General features: G+C 41.9%; 1 protein-coding gene across 2 annotated transcripts; it reads right to left on the bottom strand.

The window, feature by feature from the left end:
- Nucleotides 1-1,622: 1,622 nt before the first annotated feature.
- On the bottom strand, nucleotides 1,623-9,526 carry LOC124677677 (uncharacterized protein slr1919-like). Of its 2 annotated transcripts, none has more exons than XM_047213638.1 (13): nucleotides 9,214-9,526; nucleotides 8,252-8,495; nucleotides 8,109-8,150; nucleotides 7,702-7,773; nucleotides 7,237-7,372; nucleotides 6,808-6,965; nucleotides 5,717-5,795; nucleotides 5,359-5,519; nucleotides 4,890-5,051; nucleotides 4,093-4,242; nucleotides 3,218-3,478; nucleotides 2,491-2,760; nucleotides 1,623-2,094 (listed from the first exon to the last, which is right to left on the bottom strand). In XM_047213638.1, exons 1-13 carry the CDS (start codon nucleotides 9,372-9,374, stop codon nucleotides 1,858-1,860), a joined length of 2,133 nt encoding a protein of 710 aa, XP_047069594.1. In that variant the 5' UTR covers nucleotides 9,375-9,526; the 3' UTR covers nucleotides 1,623-1,857. The 2 variants fall into 2 exon arrangements, with proteins under 2 accessions (XP_047069594.1, XP_047069595.1); XM_047213639.1 differs by having other exon boundaries at nucleotides 5,359-5,513.
- Between the last annotated feature and the right edge of the window lie 16,502 nt (nucleotides 9,527-26,028).

Raw genomic sequence — 26,028 nt, 5'->3', positions numbered from 1 at the left:
GATGATGACATTGCCATGGCTATGGAGAGGATTGCAAATGCAAGGTTGCAAGCAAATGAAGATAGAAAGATGCAACGAAACTTGGAGAAAGAGGCTATGGATGCTATTGAAGCTAGGAGAGCCGCTTTGGAGGAGAGAGGATTGCCGCCAACGAGGAGAGGAAGTTGGCTTTGGAGGAGAAGAGGCAAGCCACCGAGGAGCATGCACGCCTAGCGGAGGAGGGAGAGGAAGCTTTTCTTGATGGATACTTCCCATATGGATGAGAGGCAAAAGGAGTACGTCAACCTTCTTCGCGATGAAGTGTTGGCCAAAAAGAGATTGTTGCTAGCCAACATGAACACTTCCACCACCGGCATGTTTGGAGGAGGCATGTTTGGAGGAGGCATGGGAGGCATGGGCGGCATGGGAAGCATGCCCATGCCCACCATGGGAGGCATGGGCGGCATGGGAAGCATGCCCATGCCCTCCATGGGAGGCATGGCCGGCATGGGAAGCATGCCCATGCCCTCCATGGGAGGCATGGCCGGCATGGGAAGCATGCCCATGCCCTCCATGGGAGGTATGGCCGGCATGGGAGGCTATGGAGGCATGGCCGGCATGGGAGGATCAAGCTATGGAGGAGTGTTTGGAGGGACCATGGGAGGCTCCGTGAGTGGTGTGTACGGGAGTATGGGAGCACCACCGGGAGGCTTCGTGTCTTCCATGAATGCTACTATTCCTCCTTCAACCCAAGATGACGAGGACGAAGAAGAAGGTGTTGACTTGGAAAATGCGGAAGTGTGATATGCATTTGTGATATGCATTGTTTCACTTTGTCCATTTGAACCATATGTCGTGTGTCATTGTTGAACTACGTCATTTTGTGTGTCCTTGTTGAACTATGTGATGTTGTTGCACTTTGTGTCATTTATTTCATGAATTGTGTCATTTCTTTCATGAATTGTGAATGCAAAATAGACTAGAAATCTGTTTTCCGCGCCCGCGCGCGCGTATTTTGCGGCGCACGGCGGAGGACCATTTTTTCCTGCGCGCGCACGCGCTGTATTTTGCCGCGCCCGGCGGAGGAAAAAACGGCACAGCGCGCCATATCTGTTTACCGCGCGCGGATTCTTGGTTTTAGCGCGCCGCGATATAGCGCGCCTGTTGGAGATGCTCTTAGGCCAGTAAAGCCGAAAAAGACATAAGCTGCTGGCCCCTTATCTGCAGTAGCGCTCTACTGATCCCGATCCGCGATCCTGATCCACCTTAGAGGCCTAGATTTAGCACTCGCTAGCAACTGACTTCCTAATGCCTCCTAATCCACTATAACAAGGCGTAGCTTGCTGCCTCGATGGTTGAATACAAGCAATCGTTCATGCTTTCTCTCATGCCTCCTTTACTTATGCCACTCATACGCTCATTTTGCTTCACTTTATAGGGATGGCGCATGAGCATGTGCGACTGTGATCGTCTTTACAGCTCAACTCAGTGAAGCACATAAATATGTGAGTTGCCCAACGCACTGGAGCACATAAATATGTGACTTAATACACAGCGCAAACAATGGGCACTACAGAAAGCAAACAAGGCACGTGGATACTGGATAGCAATATTGGCCCCACCTTTCGTATACCACGACAGCGTACGGTCATTCGGAGCATACCTCCACCTGATTATATATATATTTGTGAACGTGAAGTTAAACTGTTCCTTGCAACATTTCTCAACATATTTTTGTCAACGTGACCATGAAATGGAGCAATAAACATCCATAGCAAAACGGGTTGCAGCATTTCTAGCGAATTCTAAAATTAGCTTCTGGAGACTAAATTCCTATATCACTATCAGACTGCACATTTGCATTCTTTGTTTTTTTACCTATCTCGATTGCTTGTCCAGATAGTTCAGGTATCTGGACATACAAATCCAGCACGTTTCTGGAACCTTATAACAGGAATGGTTCGCCAAGGCTAGGAATACATCAAGAATGAATCTTTGTGACTCAGGTCTCAGGACAGAACGGATTAGCATCGAACTCCATGCATTTGGGGCCAAACTGGTTGCTTGACGAAAAGATTGAACACCATTTATCAACCTTCTGATCATTTTACTTCTCTACAGGTTCAAAGAAAGAAACCTTCAGTATATACACGCTTGGGGATAGTATGCAAGTATTTAACACATTGAAGATATGCAATGCCAGAGTAGCTCATGCAGCTCAGAGGATCATCCTCTCTTTTGTTCTCTCTGAGCAAAGAGACCAGCTTTTTTCAGCAGTTCAGCAAACAGGCACTGCATGATTCCAAAGGATGCAATACTGATGCAGCTGCAGGCAGAAGTGAATAGTGGAGCAGAAATTTATGAAACAAGCAGGCAGTACAGTAAGCTTCAGGCGAATCTAAAATGACTATTCTCAGCAAGGAGGGTTGCCAGCACGAAAATTAGCCTTACATGTACAGTACTTCCTAATGTGGCTTCGGAAATGATAAATCATGACAAACAATGACTAACCTCTGGATGTTGCTCCCCTGTAGTTTCCTCTTCATCAAATATAAACGGAAATGTTGCTTCTTGTAAGAACGCATCAGAAGCCTTCACGATGTCCTGGATTAGGAAAACACGAACCCTCCAGCCTTTCCTCGATAAAATGAAATGAAAAAGGTCTTCTGTGGCTGCAACAACAGAATGAATATCAAACGATCTCCACTCAGAACTGCTGGCAGTATTTTCGTCTCCCTGTTTGTTCGAAGATTCTGCCGCCTGTTGAGATATAGCTGCAATCTGCATACTAAAGGGAATTAGTGATGAGACGTAGTAAAAAAAAAGCTAGATAGCACAAGAATATCAACTAGACGGCTGTCAAATTAATTCTTGCTGATGCAAAATCAACACTATACTATATATTTCTTTTAGTCCCACGTGAGCTGATGTATGATATCTGACACTAAAAACAGCAAAATCTATTGTACGGCTGGACGTATTCATATCTTTTTGTGTCTTACAACAATATCTATTAGAATTTTCAAGTGAAAAGGTGTTAAAAGGACTACCACAAATTTGTATTCATGCTCATGAAGATGAAATGGCAAAAGAAATTAGAATTATGACCATGAAGCTGCTGCCATCACAGACATCACAATATTTCTACTGTACCTTATAACGATCAAGGGTGCATTGCAGCCAACTCCAACAAGACAAGAAACAGGAAGCAAAAGCAAATAAACTAAGAATTGCATACCAGGCGCTCCAGTCGATTCCATCTGATAGATCCATCATCACATATCAGAAGCTCCCTCAGTATTTTCCTCATATCGGGACTGGGGTCTGCAAGGAGCCTCCCAATGACAAATGGATATGCACTCTCAATAACTTTGAAATCAGGATCCAGTGCTTTTGCCGTCCCTTCTAAAGAACCCAGTGCTCTTATCACCAGTGCATAATCAGGAGGCAGTGAAAAATTAAAATCATACATGACGTCATACAGATGGCTCATTACCCCCTTGTAAGAGAAGAAAGAGTTAGAATGCACCAACTCATCCAGGTTAGGAAACTACAAACAGAAGGAGCATATGAAGGCAGCAACCATACACAACATTTGAGAATGTCATAGAGACCAAAGTCACCCAACAGTGTGTATGTTAGAACCAGAAATACAGCTAATTACTTACAGAATGTCCGAAACTCATCAGTAATTGTGCGGAGGGAAGGAAATGGCATTGCTCAATTAAATCTTTGATACCATGTCACGTATACGTTTCAATGTGCATCTGAAAATTGTCGCTCCAGACATATAGCTTGACTGTGGCAATTACTAAAGCATGCACTTCTAATTAAGGGCTATAGTATTGTTTACTCAAGTTCCACAATATTATTGCATATTTGACGTGTTTGTTAAGACTAATTAAGGGCTATAGTACATCTACACTCTTAATCCTCAACTAGGATTAAGATGCCTGCATCCATTGATTTTTATGTTGCATCATATTCCTCCGGTCTGTTTTAATTGACTCGTATTTAGTACAATTTTTTACTAAATTTGAGTCAATTTAAAAGGACCGGAGGGAGTATAATATAAATTCTCATAACTATGATAGAATGAAGAACATTAATAACCTGGAAATCATTTGATTGCCTCCTTCCATCATCAAAGGCAACCCTCAACGCACTTGCAACTGCATGTAGGTCTGTTCCCTCGGGGACGAATCCCAGGGAATGGAAGTCGTTCGCCAAGCCCAAGGAGTCACGATTAACATAGTGCACAAGCTGAAACAAGTGAGCTCAGTTCCTCTAAATCCTACTATGTATTTGAAGAAAGCAGTATGGATGAAATCAACAAAGGGCGTATCACCAGGAATAAAATATGTGCGCCATTTTCGTCAAACCACTAGTAACTTGCTTACATGGTAGCACATATCCTAAAACATGCTCAGACCATTATATTATTAATCCAGAAGTGAAGTAAGTAGCTGGATTCTTTCACATGCATAAGTACAGGTAAATTGCTTCTCGCCTCTACATTTGCTGTGGCAGATACGGAATTATTTTCTCTTTGCTGAATTACAATTCATGCAAATTTAATACCTATACTAGGTTGTGTTAACTGTGAAACATTATGCCTCAGTAAACTATCTCTTAGCAACGCTCCACATCTGATTTTCTAATAGACGTGATCCAGCATACAAGAAAGATATAGCAAACTCTTCCCCAACCACCGAAGACCGTAAAATGAAAGCCTAAACCCAATAGGTTTGAAATATAAGAAACATATAACAGTATGGCCATGTATCATGTAAGTATCAAAATATATCTTGTTTTACCATTAATCACTATTTGTAAGGATGCTCCAAACGAATGTAACAAGCAAACAAGCAACAAGCATAGCTGCAGGTAACAGGATCAAGGAAGCTTACCATTTGTATGAGTCCTACTCGATAGTGTCTTGGAATATCACCCATCATACCAAAGTCAAAATATGCCAGAGATCCGTCTGCAGTAGCCACCAGATTACCTGGATGGGGGTCTGCATGGAAAAACCCATCTTCCAGAAGTTGTCTCAGCGAGCAATAGAGACCCTGTAAAGTTCGTACAAAATATCAGCACACAAAACAAGACAATGGCCTTCCAATGAAACCAACAAGACAGCTTTCAAACATAACAAATAAGTGAGGATGCTGAAAACGGTAAAGCACGCATTACGAAATAGTCCAGATTCCGGCAGCTAATCTAGCATAGTGTATGAAACAATTCGACATTATTTGCAAACTTATGCAGAAGTATGTAGACCTAAAGTAGTCCCTAATCCTAAAAGAAAAGGAAACTATTTAAGACAACATCAGTTGTACCAATGTTGGTACACAATAAGGAACAATGCAAGCTTACCTCATCAATCATCCTTTTCCTGTTTAGATTGGCTTTGCTGATGCGCTCAGCATCAGTTAGCTTGATCCCGTCAATCCATTCCAGTGCTAATATAGATTTACGTGTATAATTCCAATAGACCTTTGGAACCTTGATACTTGTCCCGCCTTCACCACCTGAACCTAACAAGAAACTACGATCATGGCCTTACAGAGAGTTGCATATGTCAATTAATACACATTGACTTCACAGCTGAAAAGATGATCGATGTTAAGAATCTGAGCAGGCGAAGAAGGGATTGAAAGCCCATGCCGAGGATATGTATTTAGAAGACATCTTGACAATCGCTCATTGAATAAATGAAGATTTCAAAACTCACCATGAGAATAAAGGATCGCAAATCTTTCAGCATTTTTTGCTTCTAAAACATAATCGATCTCATCAAACATGTGCCTAACCTGTTGAAACAAAAGGTACAGATGCTGAGTTAACTATGATGCACCATATATCAAAGTCAGAGGTCATCCATCCCAACTTGGTTTGAACTCCGAATGGCTAATTCCTCTCTAAAAGGAATCACAAGAGCGCCTGGCCAAAGGATTTGGGGCAAAAAGTAAACCTATATTTTCATAGCAGAGCACATCAACTTCAATCAGATCATCGTATTCTGTTCTATACAAATATGTTTAAATTTCTTTGTGAACATATAATGTCCTTAACAGCATTTCGGGGAAACATATTGTAGAATTGCATGCACCAGCTAGTCCAACCAAAAAGCTTGAGGCATGGTGAAGGTGGGCAGTAAACTTATACTTCAACACTCCCTCTCATGTGTACTTACCTCAGATCTAAACTTGGACCCAAAGTGGGATGCAATTTTTTTATTTGAAATTTTGAACTGACACAGCCGGGTCATGAACTCAAGACCTCTTGGCTCTGATAACATATTGGAAGGCATGCATCAACCAATCACCCAAAAGCTCAAGCTGACGGAGAACGGGAGAAGTTGAACAATGCACTTATACTTTAACACATATATGAATAATTATGTTTAAAAGGCAATACATAAAGCATCAGATCAAAAAAGTAACCGAGATATAGTCAGTGTTGTAAGTTTTCACTTACCAAGGACCATAATAAGTTGCCAAAATACCCAAGGCCATCATGCATATTTAAGGCATTTATTAACATAGTACGACCCTAAGAGTTCTACGGTTCTAATATGATATACAGATAATCCAAACAAAACCTACCATACTGACTAAATAGCCTATCGAATTTACACCAAAGTGGTCAGGATCCAAAGCTATGCAAGTATACGTATTACATATGCCAAACACTATATTCACTATGGATTAAGGGATTATGGGGGAAACCAGCTTGGACCAAAATAAAAATACTCATTGGAGAATTGAGAAAACATAAGGGCAGAACGGTCAAGATCAGAGTGAGAAAGACGCGAAAACTCACAATTTCATTAACAGCTACCAGTAAATCTTTGCGGGCCTTAGCAAATCGTTTTAGCTGTCCTCCAATCATATTGAAAAGGAGTGCATCTAAAGTCAGCAAGGGCGCCATTCCAGGCCTCTGAACTTTGACTGCGACAAGCTCTCCAGAGTGTAGATGAGCTGCATGACTTGAAATATCAAAGGGATGCATTTCAATTTGGAGAACTCATGTCTGAAATATATGCTGAAGGACAACAACAACAACATCAAAGCCTTTTTCCCAAGCAAGTTGGGGTATGCTAGATATGAAACCCAATAGAAAAAAAGCAAGCCAAAACAAGAACGACAAGAAAAGAGAGAGTAAATATATGCTGAAGGAAGCAAAATAAGATCATTGAAGAACCAGGGTGATCACAAGAAAATAGGAAAAGCCTTATCAGGTACAACTAACCTTTGTATACTTGCCCCAGTGATGCTGCCGCAACTGGCTCTGGGCTGATATCGGCAAATAGATCAGAAATTCGAGATCCCAGTTCAGACTCAATAGTCCTGACTGCTATACGAGTTGGAAATGGTGGTATTTGATCCTAATGAAATGGTTGTCAGCAAACACAGTGAAATAAAATCAATTATTAAAGATAAAAGCTACTGTCCATAGCTTCGAGATTTCGAATTTAGTGCTGTTAATTACATAAAATCGCATTTCCCTATCAAGATTGGTCTACTGCCATTTTAGGATCTCAACTTTTCAGTGGTCCTATATTATTCCTAAATTCCAGGACCCTATATCTATCTCTAATCCCAGGTCTCAGCATTCTGGTGCAAAGAAACTAAAGCTTGGCATAAATAGGTATATTCCTACAACAGTGTTGGTTGACAGTCAGGTGAAACTATGGAATACACAATGACACGCTACCTGAAGCTTCGAGAGCTCTTGACAATATGCGCTGGGCAATATATCAGGTCGCGTGCTCAATGCCTGTCCAAGCTGCATGGTGTGAAAGGTTAAGACAAAGGATAAGATTATAAACTCTCAACAATAACTAGGGGAAAGGATAACATCTTAGACAGTATAATAAACCAACCAAGACCATATGTTGGACATTAAGATGCAATCCACATGTCCACCACTATAGCAAATCCATATGAACAGTTCAAAGGTTGAGTGACTAACATTATGCTAATCGTAGAGGTTCTGATACTCACAATAAAACATTCACAATACGGAAAAGGTAAGCAACAATAATATAACATAAAAGTTTATGCCGCATCGTAGCTATCTCCCATTGCTTATCATTTTCTGCAGACTTTGTTGTGGCCTACCTTGATGTAAAATGGCCCCAAGCGTATCAAAGTCTCTCGGAACTGAAACAAGGAAAATGGCAACCACAAACATGACACTCAGTTACTCTGCCAATAGAACAAGTAGGCAAGGGAAAGGAAGGAAAGTGGGACAAGAAAACTACCTTCTCAGCTCGTTTACGCATGTCACTGAGCAGTAAATGCCAGACAGTAAGCTTCACGACGTGAAAAGAGATAGTTGCTGCCCTGTACAGCGCAAGGAATGGACCAAAGCCACGGTCTGCAAAGAGTGTACGAGAACTTGAACCCAAGATTCTTCCGAACTGGGTTTCCAGCGACTCCTTTCTGATCTTTGCGTATTCTGATGATGGCCTCCCACCATGCACACTTGTGAACGCACTTGAATAGCTACAAAACAGGACACGACAGCCGTAAGAATCATGTGTCTAGACAATACTGCCTGAACTGATTAACCTGAGGTTGGAGTAGCGTGAATTTTTCGTCCACTTATCGAATGGAATAATAAACAAGATAATGTTGCATTACCCAAATTGATTAATTGGAATTTAGAATTTCAAGTGCGGTTACGAAATGTTGGGGACAAGGAGAACCATGTTTATCGAAGCGATGATCAAGCTGTACACATTCATCTTTGAGATCCGTGAGAAATCCTTGCACAGTATTCAGTTCCAAAAAAATTATGTACATTATTGAAAATATACATAACTGGATGATCTACACAGTAGAACTGGTACAGTTCTGCAGGTCCGTATCATCTATGGAGGCAGCAAAACGCTAGAACTGACAAAGGGAGTTATCGGTTTACATCGTTTGTTGAAATTGAGCAGTGCTGAATAAGAAAGAAACCTTTAAAATGCATTGCAGGACTGACAGTGGAATAAGTAGACAGTAAGCCTATTCAATTGCACTCTTCCTTCATCTATGTCTACCTACATTATTACAAATATTTTGACAAAAAAATACGGCAGGGCATCCATCCAAAATTCCAAATACTAGACCTGAATTATTTGCTCTATGCCTAGGTACATTATTACGCATATTAGTACGGCAGGGAGTCCTGCGGGGTTTCGAAAATTCCAAATGGACCTGAATTTGATGTTATTACCTCCTGACAGGTGAGGCGGCGGAGAAGGGCCGCGGGGAGGGATCAGCGCTGGCGCCGTAGGGCTGGAGGGAGCGGAGGAGGAGGAGGCCGTGGCGGTGGCGGTGGCGGGCGAGGTCGGCGCCGCGGGAGAGGAGGAGGAGCCGCGAGGTGGGGCCCGCCATGGCCGGGATCTCATCGGCTACGCATGCAGCTCCGGCTTCCCCCGAGCAGAGAGGTCAGAGAGGAAAATGCTGGGTTTTTGGGAAGGAAGGACGGAGGGAGGGGAGCGTTGCTTGGGAAGGAGGGAGAGAGGAGGGAGGAGGCGGCGCCACGTGACCGGACAGGGGCCAGGTGGTGGTCTGCTTCTTTCTTGCTCGGTGCCGGCGCCGGTGCTGGGCCGCTGACCTCTTTCGAAGCTACAGTACCGGCCCCAGTCTGAAGGACAGGCCGGATCGGTTTTAGCCCAAGCTTGCCCTAGCAAATCTGGCAAAATAACCCTGTGAGGCTGTGAGGGAAAAAAAAAGGCACGAAATAACCCTAAGAAATAACCCTCTGACCAAAATATTTCACGCCTCTAACCTTTTTGTGTGGCGTCCTTCGCAAAACCGTCATACAGACAGGTGTGGCGCCCGTGGGAGCGGCGCCTCACATCGTCGGTGCGGCAGGCTCGAGCGCGCAACGTATGACACGATGTGTGGCGTCCTTGCGAAGGGAGCCACACAAAAGGGTTAGAGGCGTGGAATAGTTTGCGCAGAGGGTCATTTCGCGCAATTCTTACCCAAAAGAATTATTTTTATGTAAATCGCAAGCAAATCTTTGGCAAAACTTTATTTAACGCTTTTTTAGGTTTAGAGTGGCTCTTTATTGATTGATTAATCAATAGCGAAATACAAAGTCCTTCAGTAGCCAAACCATTACTAGAAACATAACTACGGGCCATCAGTGCCTCCAAAATTAAAATTGCTAGAGAAAGAGGCCGGCTAAATATGTTTTATATACATGTAATGTGTAATTGTACTTGTCTATAAATTTATGAGGGGAGGCTGAGGCTTGCGATCATGCAGCCCAAGTTCTATTCGACTTTCATGGTATCAGAGCTCCAGTCAACCCTACCTCCTACCTCCTCTCTCCAAACCCTAAAACCCTCCCTCTTATCTAGCCGCCACAAACCCTAGCCGCCTACAGCTACGACTCCTGGTGATCTCAAGAAGCTCATATGGTGGTCTGTAGTTTTTAAGCATGATAATAGAGGGTCAAACTCTGAAGCTCATATGGTGGTCCGTAGTTTTGTTTCAGCTAGTGTTGGTTGGCAGGTTTGGCTACTGATTGCGCGTAGTTAACACGTCCGTTGGAAACCCCAAGAGGAAGGTATGATGCGCACAGCAGCAAGTTTTCCCTCAGTAAGAAACCAAGGTTATCGAACCAGTAGGAGCCAAGAAGCACGTTGAAGGTTGTTGGTTGCGGAGTGTAGTGCGGCGCAACACCAGGGATTCGGCGTCAACGTGGAACTCGCACAACACAATCACGAGAACTTGCCCCAACGTAACAGACGAGGTTGTCAATCTCACCGGTTCTTGTAAACAAAGGATTAGATGTATAGTGTGGATGATGATGATTGTTTGCGAAGAACGTTAAAGAACAATTGCGGCAGATTGTATTTCGGATGTAAAGAATAGGACCGGGGTCCACGGTTCACTAAGCGGTGTCTCTCCCATAAGATAGCGAGATGTTGGGTGAACAAATTACGAGTTGGGCAATTGACAAATAAAGAAGATATAACAATGCACATACATATATCATGATGAGTACTATGAGATTCAATCGGGGCATTACGACAAAGTACATAGACCGCTATCCAGCGATGCATCTATGCCTAAAAAGTCCACCTTCAGAGTTATCATCCGAACCCCTTCCAGGTATTAAGTTGTAAACAACGGACAATTGCATTAAGTATGGTGCGTAATGTAATCAACACAAATATCCTTAGACAAAGCATCGATGTTTTATCCCTAGTGGCAACGACACATCCACAACCTTAGAACTTTGCGTCACTCGTCCCCGAGATTTAATGGAGGCATGAACCCACTATCGAGCATAAATACTCCCTCTTGGAGTCACAAGTATCAACTTGGCCCGAGCCTCTACTAGCAACGGAGAGCATGCAAGAACATAAATAACATATATGATAGATTGATAATCGACTTGACATAGTATTCAATATTCATCGGATCCCAACAAACACAACATGAAGGATTACAAATAGATGATCTTGATCATGATAGGCAGCTCACAAGATCTAACATGATAGCACAATGAGGAGAAGACAACCATCTAGCTACTGCTATGGACCCATAGTCCAGGGGTGAACTACTCACACATCGATCCGGAGGCGATCATGGCGATGAAGAGACCTCGGGAGATGATTCCCCTCTCCGGCGGGGGTGCCGGAGGCGATCTCTCGAATCCCCCGAGATGGGATTGGCGGCGGCGGCGTCTCCGGAAGGTTTTCCGTATCGTGGCTCTCGCATCGGGGGTTTCGCGACAGAGGCTTTAAGTAGGCGGAAGGGCAGGTCGGGGGGCCACACGAGGGCCCCACACGCCGCAGGCCGCGCGGCCGGCCACCGGGCCGCGCCGCCCTGTTGTGGCGGCGCCTCGTGGCCCCACTTCGTAAGTCCTCCGGTCTTCGGAAGCTTCGTGGAAAAATAGGCCCCTGGGCGTTGATTTCGTCCAATTCGAGAATATTTCCTTACTAGGATTTCCGAAACCAAAAACAGCAGAAAACAAGACATCGGCTCTTCGGCATCTCGTCAATAGGTTAGTGCCGGAAAATGCATAATAATGACATATAATGTGTATAAAACATGTGAGTATCATCATAAAAGTAGCATGGAACATAAGAAATTATAGATACGTTTGGGATGTATCAAGCATCCCCAAGCTTAGTTCCTACTCGTCCTCGAGTAGGTAAACGATAACAAAGATAATTTCTGAAGTGACATGCTATCATAATCTTGATCATACTATTGTAAAGCATATGAGATGAATGCAGCGATTCGAGGCAATGATGAAGATAATGAGTAAACAAATGAATCATATAGCAAAGACTTTTCATGAATAATACTTTCAAGACAAGCATCAATAAGACTTGCATAAGAGTTACTCATAAAGAAATAAATTCGAAGTAAAGGCATTGAAGCAACATAAAGGAAGATAAAGTTTCAGCGGTTGCTTTCAACTTCAACATATATATCTCATGGATAATTGTCAACACAAAGTAATATAACAAGTGCAATAGGTAAACATGTAAGGATCAATGCACACAATTGACACAAGTGTTTGCTTCTGGGATAGAAAGAATAGGCAAACTGACTCAACAATAAAGTAAAAGATAGGCCCTTCGCAGAGGGAATCATTGATTACTATATTTGTGCTAGAGCTTTTCATTTTGAAAACAAGAAATTTTTTTGTCAACGGTAGTAATAAAGCATATGTGTTATGTATAAGACATCTTATAAGTTGCAAGCCTCATGCATAGTATACTAATAGTGCTCGCACCTTGTCCTAATTAGCTTGGGTTAACACGGATTATCATTGCATAGCATATGTTTCAACCAAGTGTCACAAAGGGGTACCTCTATGCCGCTCTGTACAAAGGTCTAAGGAGAAAGCTCGCATTGGATTTCTCGCTTTTGATTATTCTCAACTTAGACATCCATACGGGACAACATAGACAACGAGATAATGGACTCCTCTTTTTAATGCATAAGCATTCAACAACAGATTATTATTCTCATAAGAGATTGAGGATTAGTTGTCCACACTTGAAACTTCCACCATGAATCATGGCTTTAGTTAGCGGCCCAATGTTCTTCTCTAACGGTATGCATACTCAAACCATTTGATTGTGAAAACCGCCCTTACTTCGGACAAGACGAACATGCATAGCAACTCACATGATATTCAACAAAGGTAAAAGAGTTGATGGCGTCCCCAGAAAACATGGTTACCGCTCAACAAGCAACTTACTAAGAAATAAGACACATAAGTACATATTCTTCAGCACGATAGTTTTTAAGCTATTTTGTCCCATGAGCTATATATTGTAAAAGGTAAAGAATAGAAATTTTAAAGGTAGCACTCAAGTAATGTACTTTGGAATGGCGGAGAAATACCATGTGGTAGGTAGGTATGGTGGACACAAATGGCATGGTTATTGGCTCAAGGATTTGGATGCATGAGAAGAATTCCCTCTCAATACAAGGCTAGGCTAGCAAGGTTGTTTGAAGCAAACTCAATATAAAAGGTGCAGCAAAGCTCACATATGAACATATTGTAGATATTATAAGACTTTACATTGTCTCCTTGTTGTTCAAACACCTCAACCAGAAAATATCTAGACTCTAGAGATCAATCATGCAAACCAAATTTTAACAAGCTCTATGTAGTTATTCATTAATGAGTACAAGGTACATGATGCAAGAGCTTAAACATGATCTATATGAGCACAACAATTGCCAAGTATCATATTATTCAAGACATTAGACCATTTACCACATGCGGCATTTTCCGTTTCCAACCATATAACAATGAATGAAATAGTCCAACTTTCGCAATGAACATTAAAGATGAAGCTAAGAACATATGTGTTCATACGAAATAGCGGAGCGTGTCTCTCTCCCACACAAAGAATGCTAGGATCCGATTTATTCAAACAAAACAAAAATAAAAACAAACAGACGCTCCAAGTAAAGCACATAAGATGTGACGGAATAAAAATATAGTTTCACTAGAGGAACCTGATAAGTTGTCGATGAAGAAGGGATGCCTTGGGCATCCCCAAGCTTAGACGCTTGAGTCTTCTTAAAATATGCGGAGGTGAACCACAGGGGCATCCCCAAGTTTTGACTTTTCACTCTTCTTGATCATATTGTATCATCCTCCTCTCTTGACCCTTGAAAACTTCCTCCACACCAAACTCGAAACAAACTCATTAGAGGGTCAGTGCATAATTCATATATTCGGAGGTGTGATACGTCTCCGACGTATCGATAATTTCTTATGTTCTATGCCATATTATTGATGATACCTACATGTTTTATGCACACTTTATGTCATATTTGTGCATTTTCTGGAACTAACCTATTAACAAGATGCCGAAGTGCCGAGTTGCTGTTTCTCGCTGTTTTTGGTTTCGAAATCCTAGTAACGAAATATTCTCGGAATTGGACGAAATAAAAGCCCGGGGGCCTATTTTCTCACGAAGCTTCCGGAAGTCCGAAGGAGAGACGAAGAGGGGCCACGGAGGGACCACACCCTAGGGCGGCGCGGCCCCCCTGGCCGCGCGGCCACGTGGTGTGGGGCCCCGTGCCGCCTCTTGACTTGCCCTTCCGCCTACTTAAAGCCTCCGTGACGAAACCCCCGCACCGAGAGCCACGATACGGAAAACCTTGCCGAGACGCCGTCGTCGCCGATCCCATCTCGGGGGATCCAGGAGATCGCCTCCGGCACCTCGCCGGAGAGGGAATCATCTCCCGGAGGACTCTACACCGCCATGGTCGCCTCCGGAGTGATGAGTGAGTAGTCTACCCCTGGACTATGGGTCCATAGCAGTAGCTAGATGGTTGTCTTCTCCTCATTGTGCTATCATTGTCGGATCTTGTGAGCTGCCCAACATGATCAAGATCATCTATCTGTAATTCTATATGTTGTGTTTGTCGGGATCTGATGGATAGAGAATACTATGTCATGTTAATTATCAAGTTATTATACATGTGTTGTTTATGATCTTGCATGCTCTCCGTTTCTAGTAGAGGCTCTGGCCAAGTTTTTACTTTTAACTCCAAGAGGGAGTACTTATGCTCGATAGTGGGTTCATGCTCGCATTGACACCTGGGACGATGACAGAAAGTTCTAAGGTTGTGTTGTGCTTCGTTGCCACTAGGGATAAAACATTGGCGCTATGTCCAGAGGATGTAGTTGTTGATTACATTACGCACCATACTTAATGCAATTGTCCGTTGCTTTGCAACTTAATGCTTGGAGGGGTTCGGATGATAACCTGAAGGTGGACTTTTTAGGCATAGATGCGATTGGATGGCGGTCTATGTACTTTGTCGTAATGCCCAATTAAATCTCACTATACTTATCATGTCATGTATGTGCATTGTTATGCCCTCTCTATTTGTCAATTGCCCGACTGTAATTTGTTCACCCAACATGCTTTTATCTTATGGGAGAGACACCTCTAGTGAACTGTGGACCCGGTCCATTCTTTAATACTGAAATACAAACTGCTTCTGCAATACTTGTTTTACTATTTTCTCTGCAAACAATCATCTTCCACACAATACGGTTAATCCTTTGTTACAGCAAGCCGGTGAGATTGACAACCTCACTCGTTTCGTTGGGGCAAAGTACTTTGGTTGTGTTGTGCGAGGTTCCACGTTGGCGCCGGAATCTCCGGTGTTGCGCCGCACTACATCCCGCCGCCATCAACCTTCAACGTGCTTCTTGGCTCCTCCTGGTTCGATAAACCTTGGTTTCTTTCACGAGGGAAAACTTGCTTCTGTGCGCATCATACCTTCCTCTTGGGGTTGCCCAACGAACGTGTGAAATACACGCCATCAAGCATATTTTCTCGGCGCCGTTGCCGTGGAGATCAAGACACGCTGCAAGGGGAGTCTCCACTTCTCAATCTATTTACTTTGTTTTTGTCTTGCTTTATTTTATTTACTACTTTGTTTGCTGCACTTATATCAAAACACAAAAAAATTAGTTGCTAGCTTTACTTTATTTACTGTCTTGTTTGCCATATCGAAAACACACAAAAATTAGTTTACTTTCATTTACTTTACTTGATTCATCATGTTTCCTTTTGATTTTACCGCAAAGAACATACCGGTAGGACAAGGGTCTATAATTGGGAGGAACAATATAGAAGAATTTTTCACCCATGTTAGTACCGTTGAAGATTTCGAAGATAGACACTTGGTAGACCTTGCTCCCACCTATGAAATTGCTCACTGCTGCTTTAGTTCGCTCGTTGGAAACTAAATTTGTTAATCTCAATCCTATAATCCAACACATGTTTCTTACACTTGGTGATATGGAAGAGGGGAAAAGAAAGATTTTGTTTTAGAAACCCTTCTTAGAGAATTTGGTGGTCTAGCAAGAGAAGCTAGAAAGGTCTTTGCTAAATTTAATATGCTTGGTTCTCATACTAATTTTGTTAGTCTCCTTGAAAAGATGGACATGGATAGAATAAGATACACTAATAATATTAATGATGGTGGGGAGATCAAAGCACCAATACCATGTAAACTCCTAGCTATGAATGATGCACTAGAACATAACTATGCTTGGCTTGTTCTCGAAAATTTGTTTGATGAGAGTAGCAAGCCCAAGACTAATGAAAAGGGAGACGCTGAAACTTATGTATCCAATATACTTTGCATGGTTGAGAAAACTCCAAACCCCGCTGTAGGTGCACCACCCTTCGATAATACTTGAGATACACTTTACGCGCCTAGGCGAAAGGCGTTAAAGAAAAGCGCTTATGGGAGACAACCCATGTTTTTACCTACAGTACTTTGTTTTATATTTGTGTCTTGGAAGTTGTTTACTACTGTAGCAACCTCTCCTTATCTTAGTTTTATGTTTTGTTGTGCCAAGTAAAGTCTTTGATAGAAAAGTAAGTACTAGATTTGGATTACTTACGCAGAAACAGATTTCTTTGTCTGTCACGAATCTGGGTCTAATTCTCTGTAGGTAACTCAGAAAATTATGCCAATTTACGTGAGTGATCCTCAGATATGTACGCAACTTTCATTCAATTTGAGCATTTTCGTTTGAGCAAGTCTGGTGGCCTAATAAAATCCATCTTTACGGATTGTTCTGTTTTTGACAGATTCTGCCTTTTATTTCGCATTGCCTCTTTTGCTATGTTGGATGAATTTCTTTGATCCACTAATGTCCAGTAGCTTTATGCAATGTCCAGAAGTGTTAAGAATGATTGTGTCACCTCTGAACATGTGAATTTTTATTATGCACTAACCCTCTAATGAGTTGTTTCGAGTTTGGTGTGGAGGAAGTTTTCAAGGATCAAGAGAGGAGTATGATGCAATATGATCAAGGAGAGTGAAAGCTCTAAGCTTGGGGATGCCCGGTGGTTCACCCCTGCATATATTAAGAAGACTCAAGCGTCTAAGCTTGGGGATGCCCAAGGCATCCCCTTCTTCATCTACAACATTATCGAGTTCCTCCCTGAAACTATATTTTTATTCGGCCACATCTTATGTACTTTGCTTGGAGCGTCGGTTTGTTTTTGTTTTTGTTTTGTTTGAATAAAATGGATCCTAGCATTCACTTTATGGGAGAGAGACACGCTCCGCTGTTGCATATGGACAAATATGTCCTTAGGTTCTACTCATAGTATTCATGGCGAAGTTTCTCCTTCGTTAAATTGTTATATGGTTGGAATTGGAAAATGCTACATGTAGTAACTCTAAAATGTCTTGGATAATTTGATACTTGGCAATTGTTGTGCTCATGTTTAAACTCTTGCATCATATACTTTGCACCATTAATGAAGAAATACTTAGAGCTTGCTAATTTGGTTTGCATATTTGGTTTCTCTAGAGTCTAGATAACATCTAGTATTGAGTTTTGAACAACAAGGAAGACGGTATGGAGTCTTATAATGTTTACCATATGTCTTTTATGTGAGTTTTGCTGTATCGTTCATCCTTGTGTTTGTTTCAAATAGCCTTGCTAGCCTAAACCTTGTATCGAGAGGGAATACTTCTCATACATCCAAAATCCTTGAGCCAACCACTATGCCATTTGTGTCCACCATACCTACCCACTACATGGTATTTATCCGCCATTCCAAAGTAAATTGCTTGAGTGCTACCTTTAAAACTCCATCATTCACCTTTGCAATATATAGCTCATGGGACAAATAGCTTAAAAACTATTGTAGTATTGAATATGTACTTATGCACTTTATCTCTTATTAAGTTGCTTGTTGAGCGGTAACCATGTTTTTGGGGACGCCATCAACTATTCCTTGTTGGATATCATGTGAGTTGCTATGCATGTCCGTCTTGTGCGAAGCAGAGAGATCTACCACCTTCATGGTTGGAGCATGCATATTGTTAGAGAAGAACTTTGGGCCGCTAACTAAAGCCATGATTCATGGTGGAAGTTTCGGTTTGGACACATATCCTCAATCTCATATGAGAATAATAATTGTTGCCACATGCTTATGCATAAAAGAGGAGTCCATTATCTGTTGTCCATGTTGTCCCGGTATGGATGTCTAAGTTGAGAATAATCAAAAGCGAGAAATCCAAAATGCGAGCTTTCTCCTTAGACCTTTGTACGAGCGGCATGGAGGTACCCCATTGTGACACTTGGTCAAAACATGTGCATTGCAAAGATCCGTGTAGTCCAAGTTAATTAGGACAAGGTGCGGGCACTATTAGTACACTATGCATGAGGCTTGCAACTTATAAGATATAATTTACATGATGCATATGCTTTATTACTACCGTTGACAAAATTGTTTCATGTTTTCAAAATAAAAGCTCTAGCACAAATATAGCAATCGATGCTTTCCTCTTTGAAGGACCATTCTCTTTACTTTTATGTTGAGTCAGTTCACCTATCTCTCTCCACCTCAAGAAGCAAACACTTGTGTGAACTGTGCATTGATCCCTACATACTTGCATATTGTACTTGTTATATTACTCTATGTTGACTATTATCCATGAGATATACATGTTACAAGTTGAAAGCAACCGCTGAAACTTAATCTTCCTTTGTGTTGCTTCAATACCTTTACTTTGATTTATTGCTTTATGAGTTAACTTTTATGCAAGACTTATTGATACTTGTCTTTAAGTACTATTCATGAAAAGTCTTTGCTATATGATTCACTTGTTTACTCATGTCATCACCATTGTTTTGATCGCTGCATCCACTACATATGTTTACAAAAAGTATGATCAAGGTTATGATGGCATATCACTTCAGAAATTATCTTTGTTATCGTTTTACCTCGCTCGGGACGAGCAAAACTAAGCTTGGGGATGCTTGATACGTCTCCGACGTATCGATAATTTCTTATGTTCTATGCCATATTATTGATGATACCTACATGTTTTATGCACACTTTATGTCATATTTGTGCATTTTCTGGAACTAACCTATTAACAAGATGCCGAAGTGCCGGTTCGTTTTTCGTCTGTTTTTGGTTTCGAAATCCTAGTAACGAAATATTCTCGGAATTGGATGAAATAAAAGCCCGGGGGCCTATTTTCTCACGAAGCTTCCGGAAGTCCGAAGGAGAGACGAAGAGGGGCCACGGAGGGGCCACACCCTAGGGCGGCGCGGCCCCCGTTGGCCGCGCGGCCCCGTGGTGTGGGGCCCCCGTGCCGCCTCTTGACTTGCCCTTCCGCCTACTTAAAGCCTCCGTGACGAAACCCCCGATGCCGAGAGCCACGATACGGAAAACCTTGCCGAGACGCCGTCGCCGCCGATCCCATCTCGGGGGATCCGAGAGATCGCCTCCGGCACCTGCCGGAGAGGGGAATCATCTCCCGGAGGACTCTACACCGCCATGGTCGCCTCCGGAGTGATGAGTGAGTAGTCTACCCCTGGACTATGGGTCCATAGCAGTAGCTAGATGGTTGTCTTCTCCTCATTGTGCTATCATTGTCGGATCTTGTGAGCTGCCCAACATGATCAAGATCATCTATCTGTAATTCTATATGTTGTGTTTGTCGGGATCCGATGGATAGAGAATACTATGTCATGTTAATTATCAAGTTATTATACATGTGTTGTTTATGATCTTGCATGCTCTCCGTTTCTAGTAGAGGCTCTGGCCAAGTTTTTACTTTTAACTCCAAGAGGGAGTACTTATGCTCGATAGTGGGTTCATGCCTGCATTGACACCTGGGACGATGTGACGAAAGTTCTAAGGTTGTGTTGTGCTCGTTGCCACTAGGGATAAAACATTGGCGCTATGTCCGAGGATGTAGTTGTTGATTACATTACGCACCATACTTAATGCAATTGTATCGTTGCTTTGCAACTTAATACTGGAGGGGGTTCGGATGATAACCTGAAGGTGGACTTTTTAGGCATAGATGCGGTTGGATGGCGGTCTATGTACTTTGTCGTAATGCCCAATTAAATCTCACTATACTTATCATGTCATGTATGTGCATTGTTATGCCCTCTCTATTTGTCAATTGCCCGACCGTAATTTGTTCACCCAACATGCTTTTATCTTATGGGAGAGACACCTCTAGTGAGCTGTGGACCCCGGTCCATTCTTTAATACTGAAATACAAATCTGCTTTGCAATACTTGTTTTACTATTTTCTCTGCAAACAATCATCTTCCACACAATACGGTTAATCCTTTGTTACGGCAAGCCGGTGAGATTGACAACCTCATCTGTTTCGTTGGGGCAAAGTACTTTGGTTGTGTTGTGCGGGTTCCACGTTGGCGGCGGAATCTACGGTGTTGCGCCGCACTACATCCCGCCGCCATCAACCTTCAACGTGCTTCTTGGCTCCTCCTGGTTCGATAAACCTTGGTTTCTTTCTGAGGGAAAACTTGCTGCTGTGCGCATCATACCTTCCTCTTGGGGTTGCCCAACGAACGTGTGAAATACACGCCATCAAGGTGACATAATCATTCTTAACACTTCTGGACATTGCACAAAGCTACTGGACATTAATGGAACAAATAAATTCATCCAACATAGCAAAAGAGGCAATGCGAAATAAAAGGCAGAATCTGTCAAAACAAAACAGTTCGTAAAGACGAATTTTAAAGTGGCACCAGACTTGCTCAGATGAAAATGCCCAAATTGAATGAAAGTTGCGTACATATCCGAGGATCACGCACGTAAATTGGCAGATTTTTCCGAGGCTACCTACGAGAGAGAGCAGTGTCGAAATTCGTGACGAGAAGAAATCATGCTTTACGCTGCAGTAATCCAAATCTAGTATTGGCTTTACTATCAAAGACTTTACTTGGCACAACAATGCAATAAAATAAAGATAAGGAGAGGTTGCTATAGTAGTAAACAACTTCCAAGACACAACAAAACAGTAGCAAAATAAAAACATGGGTTATCTCCCAAGAAGTTCTTTCTTTATAGCCATTAAGATGGGCCACTACAAGAGATGTGATATTTGTTGACGAAAAGCCTGGTGACGAAGTTGCATACCGTCATGGATATGTCTTAATAGGTGACGAATTCATCTGGCGTCAAGCACTTAAGTTAATGCTTGACGGTTTGCTTTTTCGTCAACGAAAAATCGTCACCCATTACCAAACCCTAGAAGGGCTGCCATCGTCTCTCGTTAATAGGTGACGAAATGAAGATCGTGGTGTATGTAAACCGTCATTGAATATAATACGGATCCACATGTCAGGTTATAAATAATTTATTATAATTTTATTTAATTATTTCTTGTGGGACCCACTAGTCCAGAAAATATTAAATTTTATAAGTTTTCAATATCATGCGTGACCCACTTGACAGGAACAGAATTAATTCAATAAAAATCGTGGTTACAAAGAATCGAACCCATGTGTTTGGATTGAATGACGTGGACTGTTACCGCTGAGATGTTTCTGAACCGATTATTTATTTCCGTAACTAGGCTCAATAAAAATATTAGAAACCCACAATTACATGTAGGACCAGCCTGCCATATAGATAGCATTCATTTTGCATATTAAAAATCAAGTGCAGCAAGGAGGAATCGAACACAAGACCTCCACCAAGTAAGGGTGTTAAGAAACCGATGCACCAATTGACACAATTTGATTTAGTTGGATACGGAATAATTTTCTAGTTTGTATGCAGCGAGGCAATTACTAGAAAATGGAATAAAAGTTAGAGAATTGGGGACTCGAACCCAAGATTTATTTCCGTATTAGGCTCAATAAAAATATTTCTATGCAGCATGGCAATAAATAAAAAACAATAGATAAATCCCATTCTTTTGGCATAGTTTACGATAAAGTTCCCATATTTGACACATAGGTGTATCTTGACATGAGTAACAATGTTGCCAAAGTGAATTTTTATATTATTTATAGAAAATTCATTTTTTGCATTTTCTAAGTGCCAAAAATGACTTTTTGTGAAGCAAGTACGAAAAACATGGCGCAAAATGGCACCAGTACAATTTTCACGGAAATTAGTCCATATTTGAAGGATCATCCTGAATTATTAGGATTTTCCTCTCTTTCTACCTAATTTCGCTTATTTAAATGACTTTATGTCAATTTTCAAAATTAATTCAAATTTGAACTACAAGCGTGTGATGGTTTCTCTTAATTTTTTGAAAAAATAATTTTAAGATACGCAAGTAGTGATTATATCACAGTAACCATTGATAGTTTTGTAAAAATCGACCCTTTTCAATGAATAGTTATCCTAACCATTTTGACCATGCTTTCAAAAAAAATGTGAAAACAAACTCAAAAAATAAATCCTTTGGCATGGGGTCCCTTTATGTGTAGTAGAAGCTAGGATAAATGATAAACATCGGCTTTGACAAACCTTTCAAAAATATTATTCACAAGAAGGAATATCATGTATAAACATCTATAGGTTTTAATCCAAATGACCAAGGTATGGCCATTCTTGTGGCATAGTTTGTGATAAAGTGCCCATATTTGGCACATAGGTGTATCTTGACATGAGAAACAATGTTGCCAAAGTGAATTTTCATATTATTTATAGAAATTTCATTTTTTTTTTCATTTTCTAAGTGCCGAAAATGACTCTTTTGTGAAGCAAGTACAAAAAATGGTGCAAAATGGCACCAGTACAATTTTCAAGCAAAGTAGTCCATATTTTAAGGATCGTTCCTAGGATTTTTCTCTCTTTCTATCTAATTTCGCCTATATAAATGACTTTATGTCGATTTTATGAAAGTAATTCAAATTTGAACTACAAGTGTGTGATGGTTTGCTTTAATTTTTTTCCAAAAATCACTGATAGTTTTGAAAAAATCGTCCCTTTTCAATGAATAGCCATCGTAACCATTTTGACCATGTTTAAAAAAATCAAATAAAGTGAAAACTAACTCAAAAAAGAAATCCCTTGGCATGTGATCCTTTTATGTGTACTAGTTGCTAGTATAAATGATAAACTTAAATTTTGACAATGTTTCAAAAATATCATTCACAAAAATGACTATCACCTATAATCATCTATAGGTTTCAAACCAAATGATTAACGTATGGTCATTCCCGTGTCATAGTTTGTAATAAAGTGCTCATATTTGACACATATGTGTGTCTTGGCATGGAAAACAATTTTGCCAAACTGAATTTTCAAATTATTTGTTAAATCCTTGATCCAGTCATCATTGTGTCGGGCCAATCAGAACGCAATGATTTGCCTCCCACGGATTTCCCCCCCAAATACGCCATCTGAACGTCCGCCTAACAGTACTGCGTCCCATCCGTCCGTACACATAGACGCAACGCCGCACCTAAACCCTAAAGCCAACCGCACCCACGATCCTTCTGCGCCGCCGTCCATGCTCCACCCTCCTCTCTCTCCTTGCGCGATGCAGACCACGCCGCCATGATCCAGATCAAGCCGCCGCTCCGTCGACGGATCCCTTCTCCCTCGGCGCCGTGCTGCTGGGAGGGCGCTGCACGCCGGCCACCAGGGCACGAACGCCATGGAAGGCCTTCGTCACCCACGCCGCCACCGACGGATTGCGGCGGCCGAGGTGCGTTCGTCCGACCCCCTCTCGCGGGACGTGCAAGGTACGGAGGCCTCCTCACCACTCACCGTTTGATCTACTTTTTTAGGCGTGTGGAGCTCGAGGGGCAGCCAGCACCGGCCTCGTCGGCGACCATGTCGGACGGAAGCCGCACAGGGTGGCCTCCTTCCGCGTCCCCTCAATCCCGCAGGCCGCCCAAACTCGGCTGCTCCCTGGCCACAAGCACGGCGGCTTCCTGCCGCCCGACCACCGTCGACTCCGAGTACGTGCTCTGTCTTCCTCCCTCTCCGGTTTGTGTTCACCAATTTCCCATTGATTCGGTCGCTGCCATGGACGGTGGGCTTAGTTATGTCATCGGAGATACTCGAGCTCGTGGCGAGCAGAGTCCTCACGTCCTTAACCTCTTTTTCAGGTCCTTGGGCCATCCGCAAGCGCGTCTCTGGTAGTTAACTCATCCGCTGGTTAGCGAAGATTGCAAAATGTAAGTACTATTAGCTGTTACCCTTAATCATGTACTCGTTGTTATGACTCGCTTGATCCGGACATGCTGAAATGCAGTAGCATCGTACAGAGTTTGTGCAACTCATGTTGGATGAGTTACGTCTTAAGATGAGATATATGTGGAACTCATGTTACACGTATTTTTTTTCAGAGTTTACTATTGCGAAACCCCAAAACTACATGGTTGTGCTTATTTGGAAGTGAGGTTACCAACGGACATCTATTTCTTTTGTTTTTTCATTTTTGTATCAATCCATCTCGTTGTGCTCGTGATTTTATGAAGAAAGCAAAAAGAACCGATCCTCCGCATATGTTGATCAGGTCCTTCAATCTGTCATAGCTCGACAACAGCTTTGAAAGGCAGACTTGGTAACACTCACACTTCCCTTTCCTTTGTCTATGCTTGGTCCGTCATGGAAGTAAAAGTAAGTGCCACCGACCCACTTGTGTTTTGTAGCCCCTTTAATTACAAGTACACTTCTATTTCCTCTGGTCTAATACAATTATGTGACAGTCTAATGACGATAATTTTTTAGTTGCAGAATAGCCCATCATGATTGGGGTGAGTTTATAAGATTTCGCCGGATTGGCTGCACATTGGAGAAAACTATGGGTATTCGTTTCAAAATCTCACCAGGTACTAAATTGCAGTATCTCCGCCACATATGTTCGGTTTATTCTTGTCAACATAGCAAATGCCGACAAGACTCATTATTTTCTTTCTTTCTGGAAATAAAAGAAGAGAGATATAATCTGCTTTATTCTTGTGCATTATCTAATCTGGTAATGAATACATGTGCGAGTACTAGCTGAATGTAAGGTTGCCGTCAAGAGGAATTTGTTGAGAGGATCATGGCTGCATGCAAGCAAGCTGATATTTTGTTGTTAGATGCTTAGATGCTTGAAATACTAGTATGATGTCGAGCGTTCATAAGTTTTGGGGACCCGATGTAGTCTCGTGCTGTAACTCTATGTGTTTGTAAATTGTTTTTGTGAATATCTGTCGGTTATATGTTGCATATTTGACTTCATATATTTCTAGATTTTCATTGCGTCAAAACATCTAGTTGGTTGAAAACAAATCCAAAAATACCAAAATAACGTCATGAATAAAATGCAATCTCGCACCGTGTGGGTCTCCAACATGACATAATGCCACGTCACTACCATTTGGACCCACATGCCAAGCATCCACTTAAGTGATGTCGGACCCACGTTGTCGGCGGCCACATCGGCATGATGGGACCCACATGTAAGGCCATGTCGATTTTTTGGACCAATCGATTCTTCCTAGCATTTTGATATTGACGAAATTCCCAATTTTTAGTGACAAATCTGTCTGTCAACGATTAACACTAAACGTTGACGGATTTCTAAGTCGTCACAATCAAACGTTTGACGTTGACGAAAATGAGCATACCGTCACCCCCGATATTTTATGACGGAGCTTCTGTGACGAACCCCTTGACGATCAAAATTCGTCACCCCAATGTAATCATTGACGAATTTTGGCTTATACATGACGAAAGTGATTGTCAAAAAATATATTTTCCTTTGTAGT

The sequence above is a fragment of the Lolium rigidum genome, chromosome 7 (assembly GCF_022539505.1).
Source record: "Lolium rigidum isolate FL_2022 chromosome 7, APGP_CSIRO_Lrig_0.1, whole genome shotgun sequence".
Classification (NCBI taxonomy): Eukaryota; Viridiplantae; Streptophyta; class Magnoliopsida; order Poales; family Poaceae; genus Lolium; species Lolium rigidum.
Note: the sequence above shows the minus strand (reverse complement) of the source record. Positions and strands in the feature narration are given on the sequence as shown.